The following is a 23,474-nucleotide window of genomic DNA, read 5'->3' on the forward strand; positions in this document are numbered from 1 at the left end:
GGTATGTTGCTGATTTTAATGCAAATCAGAAGCTGGAAATAAGGATAACCAACACCATATGAGCATCTCGTTCTTAACAGACCATAGGCAAGGTCTTTAATCACCAGTGGTTCCTGGATCATAGTCTGAGAACTTCTGAACTACTGTGTACTATAAAAACAACTTAACACCCCCTACCTGGTAGCCAAATGTATTGTTTTGCGATCCATGCCGTGGGATTCCAGGATTTTCACATGATGTGCGAGTGGGTTCTAAAAAAAATTAAATTAAACACAACATAAGGCATTTTTTTAGTGAAAAAAATCTGTGTGTCAACAGATATATTTAATTTAACCCTGTGGAGAACAGGATCAGTAGAAGCATCATGATTAAAATGGTCATATTTCACAGATAGTGTAGAATAACACAACACAATAAATCAGAGTTCTCAAACGCAAACTGATAGGATTAGCAGTGAGAGAATCAAAGAGAAGAATCCAATAGATCTCAGTAATATTGATCTCATCTTACCTATACATCGAGGAGAAGAACCACTCCAAGTTCCATCTGCTTGACATATTCTAGTACTGGACCCAACCAAAACAAATGGAGGATTGCAGCTGAAAGAGACTTCTGACTGGTAGATGAAGCTCTTGCCTTCTCTTTTCCCTTGAGCAGGTACTCCAGGGTCACCACAAAACTTTGCTATGGAAAATGATGTGACATATGGAAAGCAATTCAGCATTTGCTAAAAGGTATTAAAATAAGTCTTACACTAAAGTACCTAAGCTTAGCTGAACAGTTACTCCAAATCTCATGTCTGGCTCTTATACATAGCCAAATAAATGGGAGTTTTGTGGGAGTGAGGAAGGAATGGAATCTGCTCAACATGATGGAGAGGTCACATAGCCAATCTTTGCTAGTACTGACTGCAGTCCCATGGTTGAACTAGCTTTGGTGTCTGACTAGAATGCCTATGAGAAAGGCAGAAGAAACAGCTTGGAGATGTACTGTGTGTCTGGTGATTCCACCAGCTACAAAACCTTCCACATCCACAGCTCTACTCTATCCCCAAATCCTATATTACGTTAGTATACAACACAGAAAACAACTGCAGAGTATGACAGTCCTCTGCTCGCACAACAGAACCTCATAACACCTGTTACTTATAGGGTCTTCCATGCTCTTGGAGGCAGCAAAAGAAGTTGTCCAAAGAGAAACAAATTTTAGGAGTGGCAGCTTCTTACTTCATCTTACTTAACTACAACTGAAAACTTGGGTATGGAGTGAGATCACTAGAAAGTTAGTGTGGCTAAATAGAACTACAATAAAATAACTATATTAAACATGGAAAGCAGTTTAAGCAGGAATCTGAAAGTCAAACATTAATAGACGTGTATTAAATAGAATATATATCTACCAACAATAATATATTCTAAACCAGAGCCTTAAGGCTTTTAGCTTATCACCTCCAAGGATTTTCTTCTGTCCATGGCATAGCATTGAATAACTGGCTGGATGCATGCTGGGTGCGTTTTTTGGCCTCTCCCTGCAGTAGCAGGTATTGGCCATTATCAGAAGCAGGATATTGTGATTCATGAACCAGTGATCTGATCAGCAATGCTCCACATTCTCTGACATAACCTCACTGGTTGCAGAGCGTTTCCACATACAGAGATTTGTTTGCAAGACAGGGGTCTTAATCTACAACAATTTGGAAATTCATACTACATCACGGAATTGGCAGCATAGATTCTGCTGCAAAATTGTTACTAAGAGAAAACTGTAGACTCTGTAAGGGCCTGATCCCGTAAACACCAATAACTGAACATAGTACTTACTACTGTGCTTAGTCAGATTGGCTTCAATATGACTACTTTCTGGCAGGACCGTTGCTAGAGTTTTTCGCTCCCTAGGAGCACGGCCATTTCGCCACCCCACGCGCCGCTCCCGTGGCTCCGGTGGACCTGCCGCAATCATTTCTGTGGAAGGTCCGTTGGTCCGCGGCTCCATTGGAGCCATGCCTGCGGCAGCTCTACCGGAGCCATGGACCAATGGACCCTCCGCAGGCACGACTGCAGCAGGTCCACCGGAGCTGCCTGCCGCCCCCCCCCCGGCAAAATGCTGCCCCTCGAAAATCCTGGCGCCCTAGGCGATTGCCTAGCTCGCCTCAATGGAAGAGCCGGCCCTGCTTTCTGGTGTAAACTCTATGTTCTCTAGTAAACATATGCCATGCTGGGATTATAGTTTGTAGACATCTACATACATTTTGTTTAGCCTTTTTGCACACTGAGGTCTAAATGTTTCTTCTGAGTGGTTATTTGATGAGTAAAGTCTCAAATTCTCGGGGGGGGGGGGAATCTTTAATTCCCTCACAAGGAACTGGCATTATTGGGAGATAGATAATTTTTACAGAAAGAGATCATGTGGAAACTCCGTCATTCATCTGAAATTTTTCACAAGTCTTTTCCCAGCAACATGCTATTGTTGGATGCCCACTAACTCTCTTTCACATGGTTAACTAAGGAAATGAGACATGGTAATTCATAGGAGCCTTATATTTCTCTGGGATGGAAAAATGTGCATATACAACACCCTAAATTTGTAGCAGATTGGAGGTTCTGGGATTCCTCCTTTTACTAGTGTAAGTTCAAGTGATTTTATTTCCCAAAGAAATCTGACAAGCGACTGAAAAACATGCGATAAGTGGCCAAAAAGTGACTGACAAGCAAGAGTTGAGCAAGGAAAAATAATAAGGATAAAATATAAGATTCAAACAAATACTTACGTAAGCACTGAGGTACCTCACCACTCCAAGTTCCATTTCCTACACAGGTCAAAACAGCAGGAAAGGATAGTTCATAGCCTGGGGAGCAGACATAGCTAATACTAAATCCCCAGTCAAAATTTGTTCCTTCCAATCTTCCATTAGAGATCTGGGGAGGAGTTGGGCAGGTAACAGCTGTAATAACATTCAAAGTGATTAGGCATAGCTGCTATCAATATCCCTGGTGTACACAGTTACTAGAAGAACCATACGTGCTCATTTAATCTTTCTGGAGGACAATACAAGTGGTGACATGTTATCTTCCTGACTATATTCTTGCAACACCACTGTAGCTAATATTTCTGGTTGCCTCTATTTCTGGGACACACAATTGTTGCCAGTTATCAGAATTTATAATGCAAAGTTGAATGCTGCATCATGCTAGTTGGGAAGATAACCCTTGGAAATCACTGTATAGTTTATATAATATACAATATTTGATAAAATACTAATAGTGTTTGTGACAAAATGTTTTTTGTTGACTGTTAGGCATCCTGGAGTATAATTATGTTCACTTACACATGGTCACAATCCAATTCTTTCTTTCTGTTAGCCAATTTAGCTGTTGTTAAAACACAGGAATGAGATTCAGGAGCAAGACTCCTTGAAAGGTGCATGCATGGCAGCACTCTCTCTCGGTAGGTACCACACACGGAAGTATCTGCTTCAGGGGTAATTCTTTAACAGGAGGCATCTAACTTCTGGATGAGAGGAGGGGGTCCTGGGATTCCCTCTTCTTCTGAGTCTGCTAGTGCTGCTGCTCCTGACAGGCAGGAGAGGAACTTAAAAATTCAGACATGACTCCCCCTCCTCAGACCTGAGGGTGGCAAGGGGAGATTTTGAAGGCAACACACACTCTAGGCTTGAGCAGGAGTGAAGAACGCAGGTCCCTCCCCTATATCTCAGGTCTGACAGTGCCCAGGAGAGTAGCAGAAACGTTAGCAGCAGGAAGAGTTCCACAAATAAGTGATGGGAAAGTAGTGGTGCTATTTGATTTTGGGGTAGTGGGGGAGCAAGGGATGCCTGCAGCAATTACGACTTTGAGGATGAAAGGGAAGGAGGAAGGGACAAGGAAAAAGCGGGTGAGATGAGGGACGATGGGTATGAAAAGGGAGAGAGAATGGGGAAAGCAAATTGGATGGGGAGAGAGACAATGAGAGACAGACAAAAGAAGAGATGAGTGAATGAGTGAGAGGGAGTGAATAAATGAGAAATAGTGAATGAGGAGAGCACCAGTGGGAAAGAGCAGAGTAAAGAAGAAGAGAGCAAGTGTAACACCAATAGACCCCATTTGTTGGATTGAACCTGGGGCCTCTGGAGCTTAGTCTATGAGACTCTATCATATGAGCTAAAAGCCAACTAGCTGTTAGCTAACGCTGTACAGCAGACTCATTAATCTCTAAGTGGTCTCAGTGCCACTAGCTGGGATAGAGCCCCACACCCAGAAGGTATGTGGGTTACATAAGTGAGAGTAGTTGGATTGAGTTTAAGGGAGAGAGAGGGAGTAAGTGGGAAGCAGTGAATGAAGAAAGATGGGGAAAGGAGAGTTGAGAGACCATGTGAATGGGGAGATGAAGGGTCTGCACTCAGAAGATTTAAACTTACACTTAGTTAGCCTGTATTTCTGCAGGCAGAAAAAAAATTAAAGGGAACACTGGTCAGGAGCACAAGGTTCTTGCTGTGTGACCTGTGGAAGCCACCTGGATTTTCTGTGCATCAGTTTCATCATTAGTATAATTCTATATAATGGGATTATCACTTTTCTATACATCATACAGGTGCTTGAGGCTTCATTCATTAATGCTTATTAAATGCTTTGAGAATCATAGACTCATAGAAGATTAGGGTTGGAAGACACCTCAGGAGGTCATCTAGTCCAACATCCTCAAAACAAGACAAACAGCAACCAAATCATCCAGAACTCTGGGTGGAAATGCAAAGTGCCATTATTTTAATAATCTTTTAGCCAAGCAGGAGAACAAGGATTTGGGAGTGACTTTAGGATTGCCTTTTTCATTGTCCTATTTTTTTTAGAGACTGGGTGCACGGCTTCCAAAATTATGGTATTTGCCACCTTCTTCATAGTGGTTATGAGCTCAGTGAAATATTAGAGGAGTAGCCGTGTTAGTCTGGATCTGTAAAAGCAGCAAAGAATTCTGTGGCACCTTATAGACTAACAGACGTTTTGGAGCAGGAGCTTTCGTGGGTGAATACCCACTTCGTCAGATGCATGCATCTGACGAAGTGGGTATTTACCCACGAAAGCTCCTGCTCCAAAACGTCTGTTAGTCTATAAGGTGCCACAGGATTCTTTGCTGCTTTTTCAGTGAAATATTGTTTTGGATTGAGTGAAAACCTCATTGAGGTTGGTAGGTTTGAACTCACCGTTCATTTAACATAACTGTAAGAATACGCCCTGCTCCCTCTCGCCCCCCCGTCCCCCAAGTATAAAAGAAGTGTGTGACTCTGCCCAGGAGCTTTTGTAGAGTATAGTTTTAGGTGGGGGGTTGTGTAAGTGTGTGTTCATGGAAAGGCAAAATATACAACAAAATGAAAAAGACAACTTGAAGGAACAACTGGAAGTATGGTAGCTGATCCTGGAAGAAATCTGAGAAGAAGTTTATGGGTTGGGGTACAGGATGGAAAAAGTGTTCTTAGTGCGGTGAGAAAAATAAATTGCTGCCTGCTATTTGATTCTTCCTGCATTCAAAGACACAGAAGTTTGTGCATTCTTTGCAAATAAACAAAACTGCATCAAAGAAATCTCTATCACCAATTTTTCCTCCTAACTGGAACCACCGATTAAACCCTGAATTTTTGATTAGGCTCTCAGGTTAAAAGGGCTAGCTTTTACCCTTTTAAATTCTCTTCCTTCCTTTGTTCAAGCAGCAGCATCAGTAAGAAGCTGGGGTTTGGGATAATCACCAGCACTCTTACCCTGCACCAATTGGAGAAAGTCCATGTATCAAGCAGCTTTATTACTAGTCACTGTAAAAGGGACTTTATGTTTCAGCTTCCTGGCTGAAAGCAAGGGAACAAACAGAAAATTTACTTGATAATCTACTTTCTGCTAGGAGTGTCTCCCAGAAAACTAATATGTATGGTTTATTCCCTTCCTGTCTGCCACGTCCAGAGGCAGTTCAAAGCTGAAGCAGAGCCTGTGCTAGCCAGACATGCCAAACCCGTGGGAAAAAAATTGGGCTTGTTTTTGGCTTAATTGGCTTGTGAGTTGCTTGTTGGATAGTTTTTGGCTTGTAGCTTGTTTGGCTTGTAGCTTGTTGCTTCTTTTCTTTGACCAGCTCCCAGCAAGCAGGGGCAAGGGAGGGGAAGCAGGGGTAAGAGGGGGAGAGAGTAGGGGTGGATAGCGGGCTCACCACAGTCTCAGACTGCAAGCCAGGGGGATCTAATCACATAGAGTGTCGGGGTTCTTCGGGATTGGTTTGTTTTGGCCTTGTTTTGAAATGGGATTAGCATGATTTTTGGCTTATTGTGAAAGTTGGAGTACTTATTTACCATGTGAAAGTTGGCAGTTGTGGTGCTAACCACATCCCCTTCTGCTTGCTATCAGATGATGCATTTCTAAGCAGTGAAATAGCTCTTAGAAAATGATTTGTAACACTAACTTCAGTGCCAACTACACCTCTACCCCGATATAAAGAGACCTGATATAACACAAATTCAGATATAACGCAGTAAAGCAGCGCTCTGGGGGTGGTGGAGGGAGGGTGCATGCTCCGACAGATCAAAGCAAGTTCGATATAACGCAGTTTTACTTATAACACCGTAAGATTTTTTGGCTCCCGAGGACAGCATTATATCAGGGTAGAGGTGTCATTAAGTATTTGCAGTAGGCCACTGCCTCTTGGTAACTATCCAAACAGAATGCTGAGCCTTGGCTGTGAAGCCATCCAGGGTGGGTAGAATTGTGGGAGAACCTGATAGCAGAAAGGAAATTACTGGATAAGATAATTTGCCATTCTGCAGCCCAGCATCCCCCACAATTTTGATATGCATGGGAAGTAGCAAACAGTGAATGAGATTAGGGAGGCACAGAAAAGTGAACATGAGAAATAGGGAAAAAAATCTTTTTGAACTGCTCGAATGGCAAGGTTATGTCTGGACCACTGCTTGCAGCACTTCCCTGTCAAAGAAGGCCTCGGCAGAGACAGAAAGACTACCTTACAGTGCCTGATAGAGGCGCTAGCTATGTGAGTGCTCTGCAGATTTCTGTGTTGGGGGCACATGCTCTTTTGGCCCAAGAGGTTGCCAAGGATCTTGCAGAATGCATCTTGATTCCCTGACCAGGGCTGTTGGATGGCTTGTGTGCCTCAACGATGCATAGTCCAATCCATCTAGTAATGGATAGCTTGGATACTCTAAGCCCTTGGCACCTGGGGATGAAAGGAAATGAATAGGGAGACCCATCTCCTTGTGGATTCTTTACAGTTGATATACGTCTTTAGTGTGCTTCTGCCATCTGGGGTGTGCCACTGCTTCACAGTCAGGTGCTGTGCCCATGGGCAGAGTGAAGGAAATCAGAGGCTTAAAGGGATGTATGGTTAGGTCTTTCAGCACCAGCTGTCATAAACAGATAGCTAAGGGTTAATATTCTTGTACCTCTAAAGGGTTAACACAGGGAACCAAACACCTGACCAGAGGACCAATCAGGAAACAAGACTTTTTCAAATCTGGGTGGAAGGAAGTTTTGGGTGCGAGTTCTTTGTTCTTTGTCTTGGTTCGGTGACCCTCTCGGCTCTGAGAGTGATCTTTCTATCTCCAGGCTTTCTAATCTTCTGTTTCCAAGTTGTAAGTACAAGTATAGTAAGACAATAGGTTTATATTGTTTTCTTTTGTATTTACATGTGTGTAGTTGCTGGAATGTGTTAAATCGTATTCTTTTTGGATAAGGCTGTTTATTCATTTTTTCCTTTAAGCAATTGACCCTGTATATTGTCACCTTGATACAGAGACCAATTTTATGTCCTTTTTCTTTCTTTTTATATAAAGCTTTCTTTTTAAGACCTGTTTGAGTGTTTTTCACTGGTTAAGGCTAAGAAACGAAGGGAGGGGGAAAATCTCTTTGTGTTAGATTTACTAAGCCTAACTTTGCATACCCTCTGGGTGAGGGGGGAGAGAGATTTGATCTCTCGGTACTTGTGTTTCAAGGACTTGGAGCAGGGAGGGTGGAATCCCTTTGTTTAGATTAACGGAGCTTGAATCTGTATATCTCTCCAGGAACACAGGGAGGGAACACCTGGAGGGGAAGAGGGAGAAGGGAAGTGGTTTATTTCCCTTTGTGGTGAGACTCAGGGCATCTGAGTCTTGGGGGTTCCCCAGGGAAGGTTTTGGGGAGACCAGAGTGAGCCAGACACTGGAATTCTGGCTGGTGGCAGTGATATCAGATCCAAGCTGGTAATTAAGTTTGGAGGTTTCATGCTAGCTTCTCATGTTCTGAACTCTAAGGTTCAGACCTGAGTAGGAAAGTTATGACACCAGCGGTAGGACCAACTGAGAGAAGATTGGTCTGACAGCTGGTCTGGGCAGTCTGATTGTTCTGAAAAATTTGGATACCTGAGGGTTCTGCCAAGGAGCCTGAGGATCCTACTAATAGTACACAACTTATGGCTGATACCTGGTGAACTACCCTGCTGGGAAAAAGGCCCTTATCTGCACCTTTCTGAAGGAAGTTGTAAGTGGCTGGAATCCCAGGATCCCTTGGATATGCGCTGCACTCTTGGCACAACAAACTGAACTTGGTCTACATGGACAAGTATGTTTACTGTCTGGAAAAACTCTCCTGACTGAGAGAAGAGGCCTGATTACTTTGGAAGATAGTCTGAGTGTGGCTAACACTTCTGTTTCAATAGCCAGGCTGCCAGTTAAAGTTGACCTGGATCTAGATAGAGAAATGAGCCTTGGAAAAAAGAGGTCTGGTCTTGTCTAAAGCTGGAATGGTGGCTACAGCCTCAGTTCTATCAGATCAGAAAACCAGGGTCTCCTTGGCTGGTAAAGAGTTAGGGCTGTCACCCTTCTCACCTTACCTTTTGGAACACCTTCCCTAGGAAAGAGCAGGGCAGGAATGCATATTGCAGGCCTTGTGGCCATCTCTGCGACAGAGCATCTGTCCCATGGACTTAGGATCTGCTTCTCGAGTGAAGAATTTCTGTCATTTTGCATTGCTGTAATTGTCAAACAGGTCAAGTTAGGGGAGACCAAACATATGCGAGATCAGAGTGAAGACTTCCTGGTTCAGGCATCATTCAGAGTAGTTGACTTTGTGTCTGCTGAGCCAGTCTGCTTTTTGGTTCAGCTTTCCTTTTATGGGTACTGCCTTTTGGGAGGGTGATGTCTTGTCTGCCCATTCTATTGTCTCCATTGCTTCTGAATTTAGAGCTACACTCCTTGTTTTCCCTTGATTATTCCTGTACGCAACTGTGGTCATGTTGTCTGGTTGGTCCAAAAAGTGATTCCATGCTACGTAGTGCTGCATCTCTCTAGTTTGACATCTCTGAGCACCAAGAACTTGATGTGGTAGTTCCTTTCCCCAGATTTTCAGTTACCCTTCACTATTCTCAGTACCAGAAGTGTTCCCCATCCCTTCCAACTGGTGTCTGTGGTAACAACCTGAAGCCCTAAAAAGGATATGGGAAGATTCCTGTGGATGTTCTCTGAGATCTTCCATCACCCTGGACTTGGTCTTGCCTTAGCTTGAGGGAATGGGCCCATACTCTCAGAAGAAAGGTCTGATATCTGACCTCGCCACTGGGAAACCCATATGTACAAGGTCAGAAGGCCCAGTGACTTGAGACAATGAGCTATGGTTGGCCTCATGCATTTGTCCAGCATGGATATCAGGCCTTGGATCTTCTGTCTAGTGATGGGTAGATCTTCGTCACTGAAGGGTCTATCTCCACTCCCAGGTAAATTCTGTTTGTCAAGAGAATCAGGGAGTTTTTTCCTGGTGTTACTGCAAAGCCATAGGCTTAAGAACATAGGAACATCATGAGAACAGTTTGCAGAGTTTTTTGTTTGTCTGTTTGTTTGTTTTTGTTGCATGTGTGATACATTTCCCCTTGGCTGTTTACAAGATGGAGGTAGCACACTATTCATCCTGGTCTAGGGAGCACACAATAGATGATAGATAGTGCCTCAATTGTGAAAAAAGTTGCTAGCTAACCCCCTGCTTGCCTGCTATCCAGGCTAGATAGCACCCAAGTACGTGCCGCAGGAGCAACCTAATATCACCTGGATCTTTACACAGGAAATCAAGAGCACTTTGAACATGGGAAGGGATTTCTCATTTACCATTCTGTAATCCCATGAAAATGGAGCCCCAAGGATAGCGGAATCCTCAAGTGCCTCTGTACTGTTCACGGACTTCCTGAAGAGCTCAAGGCTTTAATGTGGAGTCATCTGTGGAGCGGGGAGGGGTGGGGAGAGAGCCCCTTTCCCAGGCAGAGCAAGCGTTTATGGTTGATGATCAGAAGGCAAAATTCCCATTCCGATGCTGCCTCAAATTTGAGCTCAGTTCCCCGGCACAGCAAGGAATGCCAGACAGGCACAATTTCCATTAGGCTGCAGGTTAAGACAGGTGGCACAGGCTTCTTTGCATGCCTGGACATGCTGCAGGGTGGGGAGGGGCAATGTTACACAGCACTCCATCTACACTATGAGCCAGGGGTGTGATTTCCCTGCTTGTGTGCATATATTCATGCTAGCTCTCATTGAGCATATGCAAGTATAAACAGCAGTGTAGCTCAGTAGCATGGGTAGCGGCAGTGGAGACACAGCTGAGCTATGTTGAGTACATACCCTCTGATTTCAGGTGGGTTGGTTCTCAACAGGGCTCAGGTGCACCGCTGCTGCTGCTACCCATGCTACTGAGCTACACTGCAGCTTATACTCATGCTAGCTTGAGTATGTGTCAGAGGTGGATTACAGTTTTGTAGGGACCTGGGTCAGAGCAAGTGGGGGCTCTCCCCATCCCTTCCTCCTGCAGTCCACTCTGTCCTCATCTGACACTCCTCCCAGGGAGCAGAATCGGGGTACAAGGGCTTCTCATGCCCACCCAACGCTCATGCCAAGGGGAGCAGGGTCAGGGCACAGAGGCTCCTGCTGGGGGTGAGCAGAGTCAGTGCCAAGAAGGTGGAAGAAGCCCCCGTGCCCTGACCACAATCCCTGGCAGGAGTGCCAGGCGGGCAGGCGGAGTGGGGCAAGCCCCCACGCCCTGATCCCGTCAGCAGCGTCGGGCAGAGTGGGTCACCACGCAAGGGCATCTATTTCTCTAGGGCCCTCCATTTGGCTGGGGCCCATAGGTAGGTTTCCCGTTGGCCCAGTGGCTAATCTGTCACTGGTATGAAGCACACCCCTAGCTCATAGTGCAGACATAGCCTCTGAAGGAGATAAACCCCAGCAAACACTCCCTCAGGGGAGAAGGCAAAGGAGAAGGGATTTGGCCCCTGATTTTCACCCTACTTTTTAGCAACTGCTGCCTTAAGAACGAAACACTTGCTTTTGCTTTTTGGGGTCCCAGAGTCTCTGGGTTTTGCAGAGCTTAACCCACTGTGTGCAGAAGAAGAGCTGTGTAGGTGCCCTGCTTCTTTCCACTGGGAACAAGGAGAAAGGGAACCAATAGCTCAGAAAGGGTCTCATCTTTATGCCCCAGGACTTAGCTTCTGGGTCAGCTGGAGGAAGGTCTCCTAATCCTCCAAGCCTCTCTCCTGCTTCTGCTCTTGCTCTCTTAGTGGGATGTTTCTTTGGTGGAATTCAGGCTAACTGGTGGGAAGGCACCAATATGCCTGTCCGCTCAGAGCCCCATGTCCTAGCAGAGATAGGGCTGGGTGGGAGGGGCAGAATGGGAAATTTTTTCTTTCTGCTTGGCTTGAGAAAGGTGTTTCACATTCAGAACACTGTTTGGATTTTGTCCATTGCTTGCACAGCTCTTCTGCCATGACTGGAAGCGGGTGGAGGAGCTCAGCAGGGAGATGTTGCAGTGGATGCTCTGGGTGGCTGTGACCACTGTGCTGCTCAAATCCCAGACCAGAAGGAGGTGAGGAGACTTGAAAGCAAATGGAAATGCTTGAACTGCCCCCAAAATGGCTAAAAATAACAACTCTAAAAGAAAAGGATGGGAGTGAGTGAACCACCATTTATTTGCAAAACATCCGTCAGCAAACAGAATGAGGTGTGGTTAGCACCGGCTGTGCTTCAGCTTTGAACTACCTCCAGAAACTGCAGACAGGAGGGGAATAACGCATATGTAACTGAGTTGAGGCAGACAATGGGCTGCAGAATGTCTCTTGGCAATATAAGGGAAGCAGGGTCAGGAAAGAATAAGTAAATGACCATAGCCTCAAAATGAAGGAATAAATGAATAAAATTGAACATTGCCCTGTCAAGGTTCTATCTACAATAACAGCTGAGACTGAACCGTTAATAATGTATATCTGAAGTGGATTCTGCTTGGGGTTTCAGCTGAAACTGGTATTACAAAAATAAAGTGGATTTAAGGCAGTTTTGCTGAAAAGTACAATGCCTGACTGACATTCACTTGTGAATGAACACACACATCCTTCTCTTGCGGAGACAAACGAGGGAAAATCATATATATCTAGTATTTCAGTAGCAGCAGGAAAATAATGTTTGCATACTGATTGTCCACTTATTGTATCTAAATTGTACTAAATCCTCCTAACAGTAAAAAATAGCTATTATATATTTCAAATAAATTATTATATATTATACATTCCTTTTGATTACATATTCAAAATAAACAATAATATTAGTTTAAAAGTGAATATTACTTTTAGCATTGCACAGAAATGTGCATGGAATAAAGAAGGGAATTTCTGACAGCATCAGAGATTTCACATGATTACTATTTAATATTTTTACAGTGCATAAGTATGTATAATAAATGACTGACAGAAAAGAAGAGTGTACATTCCCCAAAGAGCTTACAAGCTCTGTCCCTCATCTGAAAGTTGATATTTTCCCTTCGTACTCCGGTGTATACCCTCTACTCCCAGTTAATGTCCTTTGGGTAACAGCAGCCTAAATAAGGTAGAGCAAAGCAAAAGACAAGAGCGGGCAGCTTGGTGGAGGGATAGCTTGGTGGAGGGATAGCTCAGTGGTTTGAGCATTGGCCTACTAAACCCCCTGTTATGAGTTCAATCCTTAAGGGGGCCATTTAGGGATCTGACCAAAAATTGAGGATTAGTCTGGCTTTGAGCAGGGAGTTGAATTAGATAACCTCCTGAGGTCCCTTCCAACCCTGACATTCTATGATTCCCACTTAGGGGCGGCTCTAGGGATTTTGCCACCCCAAGCACGGCAGGCAGGCTGCCTGCGGAGGTCCCGCGGCTTCGGCGGACCCTCCACAGGCACGCCTGCAGGAGGTCCACTGAAGCAGCAGGACCAGCGGACCATCCATAGGCAAGCTGCCAGAGGCAGCCAGCATGCTGGGGCCTGGAGCCGCCCCTGTTCCCACTGAATGGTCAGTAACCGAACTGGCCAAACACAGAGTAAGAGTAAGGTTCTGACTGATGCCTCTGATTCTGCCCCAGCCAGAATTTCTCTTTGGGGCTCCAGTCAAAATTGAAACCTCCAACTTAGACATCTCCAGCAAGCCCAAGGCTGAACCTTATTCTAAAATAAACATAACATTTGACAAAAAAAGGGAAGAGGCAACATAAAAGCAGAATATGTAAGAGAATCCATCTTGCATTGCCTATTTGTGTTCCCTAGCAGATTGATAGAACAACTTTCATTTAAAGAAACAGTATACAAAAAACAGAATTATTGATACATACACCTCAGATTTAATATATAACTCTGATTTACAGTGCCTGGGAACTATGGTAATAGGCAGCACAGAAATGTTATAAGCAGACATGCGGGGAGAGAGAGAGAATTCCTTGTGTAATCAGTTTTGTATGCAAAAACAGTAGTATTTGATGATGGTTAGTAATGAAAAGTAAACAGAAGAAGTGCATTTTCTTGAACAGCAAAACATTTGGAGCACTTGAGAATAAACTGCATTCAAAGCATTGGGAGCAGAACTGAAAAAAAACTCAAAAACACTCTTCAACACTGACATAGCTGGGAAGAGGTGTCAAGGCATATATGGAAGAAGAAGAGAATAGGGATGGAGATGCAGATCTGAGAGTCTTCAGTTTGAAGACATGAGAGAGAATGATCCCATCCAGGTGGAAGCATGGACAGAGACAAGGGAGGATTTATCAAATACCTCTAGGAAAGTGGGAAGGAAAAAGAACCACTTGCCAACACCTGGTTGCAGGTGCAATTGGCTAGGTAGGAGAAGAAGGAAGAATAGGAAGAGTCCCACAAGGCTATGGAGGAAAGGATCTTAAGATGGAGGGGGAGACTCACTATGTCAAAGCTAACAGAAATATCAAGAAGAATGAGCATGAGAAGATGCCCTTAAATTTAGCAAGGAAGAAGTTGTAGTTTACTTTGAAAATAGCAGTTTTGATTACATCAGTAGAATAGTTTTTGATGGTATTATTACAATAAAATTCAGTTACAAGCTACCAATTTTTTAACCACAGGCTACAACAAGAACTTCCCTGTAATATCTGAAAATGAAGAATGCATGTGCTAGCAGACAGGAAGTGTGAAGGATCAGGGGATTTATTCTTTTGTTTCTCCAAATCCCAAGGAAGGAGGCAACATCAGATGCCAAACAAATGTACATTAGGGCATCTGCTGGAAATATTTAGACTATGCTGCTGAAAAACATGCTGAGTATATTAATACTACTAGAGAGTGCTGAATTTCTGCACCCTAAGCAAGGGAGGAATTGGCCAAAGATACTGGTGGGAAGGACAAGATAGTCCAGTGCTATCCAGCCATGGGGAAAAAATCATTTACTGGATTCTAGACAATTAGAAAGTCCGATACTATGTAGGTTCACAAAATATACTGCTGAAATGTATCATCTCTGCTAGATTAACATTATGTAGAAAAAAGGCAAACTCCATTAAAAGCAGGGAAGTCACCTGAACTGTCTCTTAAGGAGAAACTTATTAAGAGGCTCCTGAGAGCCCCAGTAAGATTTCCAGCATAACACTGCTAACACTTTAAATTTATGAAACAAAATAAAAGACACAAATGGTAAGACAACAATTTAAAAGCCCCCAACTCAATTTACCATATAAACAAAGTAAATATTAAGGTGTCCAGACATGTTTAGCCTTCGGTTATAATGATGTAAGTTTACTTAGTTTGACTAACATGTTACAGTACACAATAGGTACAAAGGTCATGAAAAAAATGTTCTGATACCCCAAATCATTGTGATACCTTTACAAGTTGGGATTGTTCCACTCCATGTGCCGTTGCTGGTACAGGTGCGAATTATGGAGCTGTTCAATTCCATTGTATAGCCAGGCTGGCACATGTAGGTAACATTTTGTCCAACAACATAATCATCACCATATCTCAAGCCATTGGCTGGTACACCTGGGTCTCCACAACTGATTACTGCAAGTAAGGGGTTGAAGAACAGATGGTAAATCATTAATGTGACTGTGTATCTGTGAGGAGAAAAAGCACATGGTCAAATTAATGATTTATTGCCAAAAATATGGCAAAAGTTTATCTCCAGCAACATTTGGTAAACATATATATTACTTAATTCTCTACCTAACACAATACGTGGATACATACAGCAGCTACGTTTTAGAGGAAAAAATTAGTACACCTGTTCAAAAGTGCAAAAAATGGACTGTACTATTTTAATAACTTAAATGGCAGGATTAGAAAATTGTAGTTGGAAAACAAAGACGCTAAAAAGGAGTAGGTAGATGAGGAAAAGCAGATTGTTTCACCAAGGATCACACATTGTGAAAGTCACTCATCTGGATCCCAAAGAGTATACAGAAATTTCCCAAATTAAGAAGGGAATGACTGCAATGAGAGGGGAAAAACACAAAAGTTTGACCTCTGACAATAAGGGATCTGCAACAGACTGAGGAAGAGTTTCCATCCTCCTGTTCCATTAAAATCAGAAAAAAAGGTTCTCTGATCCAGAACTTTGCAAGTAAACACTTAATGAGAATGCCAATTTACCATCAACAAGGAGGAAATAGAGGCTGAAAGAATGGGACCTGCTTGTCATATATTTCCTTCACAGAAAATAAAACCAGGACACAATCATCCTTACAAATAACATATATGTCTTAAAAACAACCACCCAGAAATCAAACACTGCCCCACCAGCTCCAAATTAAGGAGCAGGAAGGGAAACATAAAGAAACAGTTAGTGGGAAGATGGGCAGAGCAGAGCAGTCTGACAGCCTCTGTGCTGTTGAGGAGGATGACAGTTTGGGGGAAGGAGAACATCAAACTGGAGCGGAGGGAAACAATCTCATATTTGGGACCCTCTTTCCAGATGATGTTATGGTATCCTCTCATACTGAGAATACCTCTCCATGGGAGGCAACCCCATTTATTAGGAAAGACAGGTAATAGTAATGGGGGATTTGATCATTAGAAATATAGAGAGTTGTGTTTGTGATGACTAAGAGAACCAGATTGCAAATTCCCTGCTGGGTGTGAAGATTGTGGATCTCTTGAGATATCTAGACTGGCTTATGTGTAGTACTGCGGAAAAGTTGGTGGTTGTGATACATACAGCTACCAATGGCATAGAGAAAGATGGGAGAGAGGTCCTGAAAGTCAAATTTAGGTTTCTAGAAATTGAAGTCCAGAACCTCCAGGGTAGCATTCTCTGAAATGATCCCAGCTCCCCATGCAGGGCCAGTTAGACAGGCAGAAGTGCAGGGTCTCGATGTGTGGATGAGACAATGGTGTAGGGAGGAGAGGTTTAGGTTTATTAGGAACTAGGAAACCTTTTGGAAAAGGAGGAGCCTATACAGGAAGGATAGGCTCCACCTAAACCAAAATGGAACCAGACTGCTGGCATGTAAAATTAAAAAAGGTTGTAGAGGAGTTTTTAAACTAAGGCCTGAGGGAAAGCCAACAGGTACAGATGAGCACATGGTTCAGACACAGACATCCCTTATGGGATGATCTATTAATGGGGATTCTCTATATCCCACTAAGGAGGAGAGGATAGAAGTTCATGAAGTACAGGTAAGAACTGAAGAGAAACAGCCAAATGAAAGAATCCCAGGCAATTACAACACATATTGGGAGACAACTAAGAAGTGAAAAAGTATATAAATGCTTGCATAAAAAATCTAGAAGCCTAAACATTAAGGTGGATGAACTTGAGTGCCTGGTATTAAACGAGGATATTGATATAATAGGCATCACAGAAACTTGGTGGAATGATGATAAGCAATGGGATATGGTAATACCAGGATACAAAATACATAGGAATAAAAGAGTAGGTCATGTCGTAAAAATCTTAAATGAATCAAATTGTACCATAAAATATTGATGGAAAGAAATTCCATGCTAGACTAATAAGAATATAGCATTAGGAATATACTACCGACCACTTGACCAGGATGGTGAATGTGAAATGCTCTAGGAGATTAGAGCATAAATATAGAAAATTTAATAATCATGGGGGATTTCAATTATCCCCATATTAACTGGGTTCACGCCACCTCAGAATATGACGCAGAAATAAAGTTTCTTGACACTGCAAGAGATTGTTTCTTGGAGAACCAATCCTGGAACCCACAAAAGGAGAGGCAATAATTGATTTAGTCCTAAATGGAGCACAAGATGTGGTCCAAGAGGTGAATATAGCTGAACCACTTGGTAATAGTGACCGTAATATAATTAAATTAATATACTTGGGGAGTGGGAGGAAAGAAACATCAAAGAAGTCAACCACAGTAGCATTTAACTTCAGAAAGGGAAACTATACAAAAATGATGATGCAAGTAAAATGGAAATTAAAAGGTACGGTCACAAAAGCGAAATGCGTGGAAGCTGCATGGAAACTTTTCTAAAACACTGTACTAGAGGCTCAAATTAAATATATACCCTAAATTAAAATAAAACTAGTAAGAGGACCAAAAAAGTGCCACCGTGCCTAGAGAACAATGTAAAAGAAGTAGTTAGAAACAAAAAGACATCCTTTAAAAATGGGAAGCTAAATCCTACTGAGGAAAAGAGAAAAGAGAATAAACTCGAGCAAGTCAAGTGTATAAGTATAATTTGGCAGTCCAAAAAGGAATTTGAAGAGCAACTAGCCAAAGACTCAGAAAACTAACAGGAAAAAACAAACAAACAAACAAAAAATGCTACATTAGAAGCAGTTAGTTAAGTGAAGTTATTTAAAAGAAGACTGTGAAGAGTTACAAAGGGATCTCACTAAACTGGGTGACTAGGCAACAAAACAGCATATGAAATTCAATGTTGATCAATACAAAGTAATACACATTGGAAAACATAATCCCAACTATACATACAAAATAAGGGGATCTAAATTAGCTGTTAGCACTCAAGAAAGAGATCTCGGAGTCGTTGTGGATAGTTCTCCAAAAACATCTGCTCAATGTGCAGCAGCAGTCAAATAAGCTGATAGAATGTTAAACCATTAGGAAAAGGATAGATAATAAGACAGAAAATATCATAATGCCACTATATAAATCCATGGTACGCCCACAACATGACTATTGCATTCAGTTCTGGTTGCCCCATCTCAAAAAAGATATATTGGAATTGGAAAAGGTACTGAGAAGGGCAACAAAAATGATTAAGGGTAAGGAATACCTTCTGTATGATGAGATATTAAAAAGACTGGGACTTTTCAGCTTGGAAAAGAGACAACTAAGAGAGGATATGATAGAGGACTATAAAATCATGAATGGTGTGGAGAAAGTAAATAAGGAAGTGTTATTTACCCCTTCACAAAACACAAGAACCAGGGCTCACCCAGGAAATTAATAGGCAGCAGGTTTAAAATGAACAAAGGAAGTACTTCTTCACAGAACACACAGTGAACCAATGGAACTCTTTGCCAAGGGATGTTGTGAAGGCTAAAACTTATAACAGGGTTAAAAACAGAATGAGAAAAGTTCATGGAAGATAGTTCTGTCAATGGCTATTACCCAAGACAGACAAGGATACAATACCATGCTATTGGTATCTCTAGCCTCTGATTGTCAGAAAATGGAAAGGGAACAGGGAATGGCTCACTCGATCACTGCCTGTTCTCTTCATTACCTCTAAAGCACCTGGCATTGGCCATTGTCAAAAGACAGGATATTGACCTAGATTGACCATTGCTCTGACCCTTTAGGGTGATTCTTACATTCTTATAACTCAAAACACTGGATTGGGACCCAAGGAAATGATCAATACCTTTACCAAATGTCTGAAAAAGACTCAGCTGAGAGAAGCCAGAGGACTATGAGACACCATCTCTTCTTAAAGGGATGAGGAATTTGTGTTAGTAGAATCTTATGGTACCGCTAATCTTGAGGTTAGAAAACCCAAAGAAGATCAAAGTAGAAAAAATATATTGGCCAAAAATAGGCATAGCTGCTATAACCCGAGAAGGGAGCAATATGGTACCCTCTACTTTGGATCCCAATGGACTAGTTTCCAGTGATGCTTGGTCTAGAGTTTACATAGCCCAGTCCACTATCAGACGTTTGTGACCATCTCTAAGACCACAAAACTGAAACAAAAATCTTAAATGGATGATTTTAGGGCCAATCACCTGTTGACAGGGGAGATGACAACGAGCATTCACAAGGATTACTTGGACACATCCACAGGCAACAGTCTGACAAAGATTGAGGATCAAGGAGAAACCATTCATTCAAGAAAAAAAAGAAATAGGGATAAATATGCTCATCCCAGTATGGAGAGGATGGCAGGTTTCAGGACCAGAGCAGGAACTGGGGGAGGATGAAGGGGGTTGAGAGTCAGAGTTACGGGAATGGATGAAGCAGCTGAGAAAGTCTCACTAAACTCAAAGGTTCTGCTGACTCACAGTTGTAATGATGAGGGCTCGCATCAGACATAGACTGGCTACAAGCCCTACAGACCCTACCTATGATCGTGACTGAGAGGTCCTAAGTTTCCATCAGGGCCGTAGCAACAAAAAATGTGGCCCCCTTACAATGCAGAAACTGGAATGCGGTATTTATTTTATACAAAATACAGGGTTCATATTATATATACATAGGCCTACAGTGTACATGTATTCCGTATTTACGCAAAGCGCTTCTTTCGAGCCTTCTTCTCCGCAAATTGGTTAATCAATGCGTCATAGTCCAGAGATCTGGCAATCTTGTTTTCGATTGAGATAACTGCAAACGCAGAAAGCCTGTCATCTGTCATGGCCGAGCGCAGGATATTCTTGATCAGTTTCATTCTGCTGAAGCTCCTTTCAGCACCAGCAACAGTAACTGGTGTGGTCAGAAGAATTCTGATGCAAATGCAAAGTTTCGGATATATCTCCTGAAGGCTGTTCTTGTATATGTACGTTAAAAAATTGTTTGCCGTGACAAGTCCTCTCTCTTTCTCGATGACATAAATAAAAAGATTCAATTCCATTATGAGTTCATTGGCATCAATGTCTCCCATTTTTCTTTCAAAATTTTTGCTATGATTCTCCAGTTCATTTTCTCTGTGACACTGCTTCAGGCTGTTAGCATTGTACAGAAATCCAAACAACTTATACCACTCCACGGGTTGGTCAAATCGCGACGAAACAGAAGATATGGCCTGATCAGTGAGAACAAGAAAGAAATGCGATTTGAATTTTTCTTCGGCAGAAAGACGACTCGAATCATCAGCACATTCGTAATCAAACATTCTCTTCTTATGTTGCACCCTGGTTTCTGGAAACACCTGCTCAATACCCATATGCTCTGCTATTTCAAGTGCATTTGTGACCACAGAGTTATATCCTGTATTTCGATAGTCTTCCAAAAACTTCATTGTAGCACCGACTTCTGCCTGCAGTACGTCAATTGACACATCTGGTGACTGAATTAATTTGCTGGTTTTATTGACGTGAAATAGTATATCGTACCACGTGTACACAGTCAGAACAAAAGGCCACGTAGTAACATGGTCTAAAAGCGCACCAGCTTCTGTTGCTGTATTGCCATCTTTCTTTTCGAGCGCATATTCTCGCAAAGATGACAAAGCATTGCACAATTCTTCAAGGTGATAACGCAATGGCTTCACAGCATCAATTCTCAACTCCCAACGAGTGTCCGATAACCCTTTAACAGATATTGGCATATGTTCTTGAAGTATATCCCAACGTGAAGGTGAAGAAGAAAATATTCTGTTAATCAGACAGAAAAAGTCAAAGGCATATTTCGATGACTTTGCCGCGTCTGAGATCACAAGATTCCAAGTGTGAGCTCCATATGGTACATACAAGGCACGGTCATTTATTTCTAGCACGTGGGCTTGAACGCCTTTATTCTTTCCTCTCATATTTGCTCCGTTATCATAAGCTTGGCCTCTCATGTCAGCAATGTCTATTCCTAAGTTGTTTGCCTTTTCAAGAAACGCTTCCAATAAGCCCTCGCCAGTTGTATCATGAACATTAAGAAAACCAAAAAACGCTTCACGAATATTGACACCATCTTCACCGTTGCATTCAACAAAGCGTAACACCACAGACATCTGTTCTTCATGTGACACGTCGGGAGTATAGTCCAAAATAACTGAATAATATTTTGCTTTTTTAAGCTGCGCTATGTTGGCCTCTTGAATGTTACTGGCAACAAGCTGAATCAGCTCGTTTTGGATCTGTGAACTGATGTACTGAACATGTGTCTCTGCCTTCTTAATCCTCTGTAAAAGTTCGCTGAGGACAGTATCATACTTTGCAAGCAATTCAAACAGTCCCAAAAAGTTGCCATTCGAAGGATCGCCGAGCTTTTCATTACTTCCTCGAAATGCCAAGTTTCTTTTGGACAAGAAAATAACGACATCAACCATGCGTTTGACAGCATTTCTCCAGAAATCTCTTTCTTTCAGAAAAGCCTGCAATTCGAGTTGGTCAATAGATATATGGTTTACTATGCCTGACCGAAGGTCAAAGCATTTCACCATACAGTCTTGATGACCTTTGCCTGTTTCATGCTGCTGAAATCTTTTTGACAGTGCTTTCCAAGCAGATGTTCCACGATGTAGCGGTATGTCACCAGTGCCAAATAATTTACAATAAAAACAAAAAAATGGCATCTTTCTGAACTGAGTACATTAACCATGAATGTCTTATTTTCTCGCCATTTGCCATGATTCGATAGAAATGAGTACTTGTGAACCTCCGTCTTTCCTCGTTAAATGGAAATTCGTAACTTTCATTCTGCTGCAGTGGGCCACGTGCAACAATGTCACACACTTGCCTGTCCGATATTATAGACGGCCAGTCTCCTGGATCATCAGTCAATGGTTCAGATTCAGATACTTCTTTCCTGGCAGCAGCTGGAATATATCTGTCACAGTTTGTTTGGTGGAACAACTGGCTTCACCTTCAACCTCACTTGAAGCACTTCTGAATACTTCTGGATACGATTCGTCGCTGCTAGCGCTGTCCGTTTCATGTGCCTGTACCTGTACATTGGATTGCAGCGCAAAATACGTTGACAACTTTGGAATTTTCTCAAGTTCCTTCTCGGCATCTTTTGCTGCCTTCCGTTTACTAGCTCCGCTCTTATACATTCTCTTAGACATCACAAAGCATGCTTCTGTGTTGGAAACGATAAAAAATTAAACAACTAAATTAATAACATTTATCCGCCGACCGCCATTATGAACGCAAATACACATTCTTTGAATGGGTCCAACTAAAATTCGAAACTGACCGACAGACAACTGATGTAGCCAATAGCATTATGATGTATCATAATGACTTCATGGTTTTGTCAGTAAAATCGACATGGATTGTGCAATAGCAGCAATAAATGTCACTTACCTAGTTATACCTTACATTTTTTTTACCATTTTTAGGGGCCCCCTTCCTTGCGAGGCCCACTCTGGTCATAGGGTACAGAGGGCGCTCGCTACACCTCTGATTTCCATGGATTACCCTGAGCCTTTGGTGGATCACATCTCTCATTTCCATCAGCAGAGGCATAGCTCTCAGAGACGGCCAAAGCACATCCATACACCCTTGGCAAACTACCATCTCAGGTTGTTGCTAACTATGGAAAAGGGCCCTGGTGTCCCACAGTATGTACCAGTAACCATGATGATTGCTTCTCATGTCTTTCCCAATGAAGAATGGAACCAGAAGGGAAAGGAGAGGAAAGGAAATAGAAACAGGGAAGGACAACCATAGATTCGGAAGGACTGTGGCCTTCCTGAGCTCACTGAGTGTGCTGATGTCAGTTGGTTCCTTAGCCACTGTGCTTAGGTCTTCACTAAGTGGCTAAACACCCCAAACTGTGTGATGTGAGGGAATCCACTTCCAGTACAGTGGCCAGCAAAGTTTAACTGTTAATGTCTGTGTTAGCAACTTTTAGAGGTGTAGGGAGGACATTTTGAGAAAAGAGAAACAGGAAAAAGAGGAGAAGGGGAGGACAGCTGCTGAACTCAAGGGTCTGTGGCCTTTCCTCCGAGAAGACCTGCACAGAAGTGCTCACAGAGGCAAAAAGAATGGAGCTGTAATGTAGTTCTAGCACTCACAAATAGGTGCCAAAAATCAGTTTCAGTTCCTTTCAGGTCTTATTGGTGAGGTTAGCCT

The 23,474-nt window shown here is 42.6% G+C and overlaps 1 protein-coding gene across 4 annotated transcripts in view; it reads right to left on the minus strand.

The window, feature by feature from the left end:
* The window catches only part of CSMD3 (CUB and Sushi multiple domains 3), a 1,198,342-nt gene that overhangs the window by 39,435 nt on the left and 1,135,433 nt on the right, over positions 1 to 23,474 (minus strand). For all 4 annotated transcript variants that reach the window (XM_050940462.1, XM_050940461.1, XM_050940464.1 and 1 more), the window contains 4 exons: positions 15,131 to 15,310; positions 2,768 to 2,941; positions 511 to 684; positions 178 to 251 (listed from right to left, as the gene is read on the minus strand). In XM_050940462.1, the coding sequence (XP_050796419.1) occupies positions 178 to 251; positions 511 to 684; positions 2,768 to 2,941; positions 15,131 to 15,310 (602 nt within the window). The remainder of the gene's footprint in view (positions 1 to 177; positions 252 to 510; positions 685 to 2,767; positions 2,942 to 15,130; positions 15,311 to 23,474) is intronic.

This window comes from Gopherus flavomarginatus, chromosome 2, assembly GCF_025201925.1.
Source record: "Gopherus flavomarginatus isolate rGopFla2 chromosome 2, rGopFla2.mat.asm, whole genome shotgun sequence".
Taxonomy (NCBI): domain Eukaryota; kingdom Metazoa; phylum Chordata; order Testudines; family Testudinidae; genus Gopherus; species Gopherus flavomarginatus.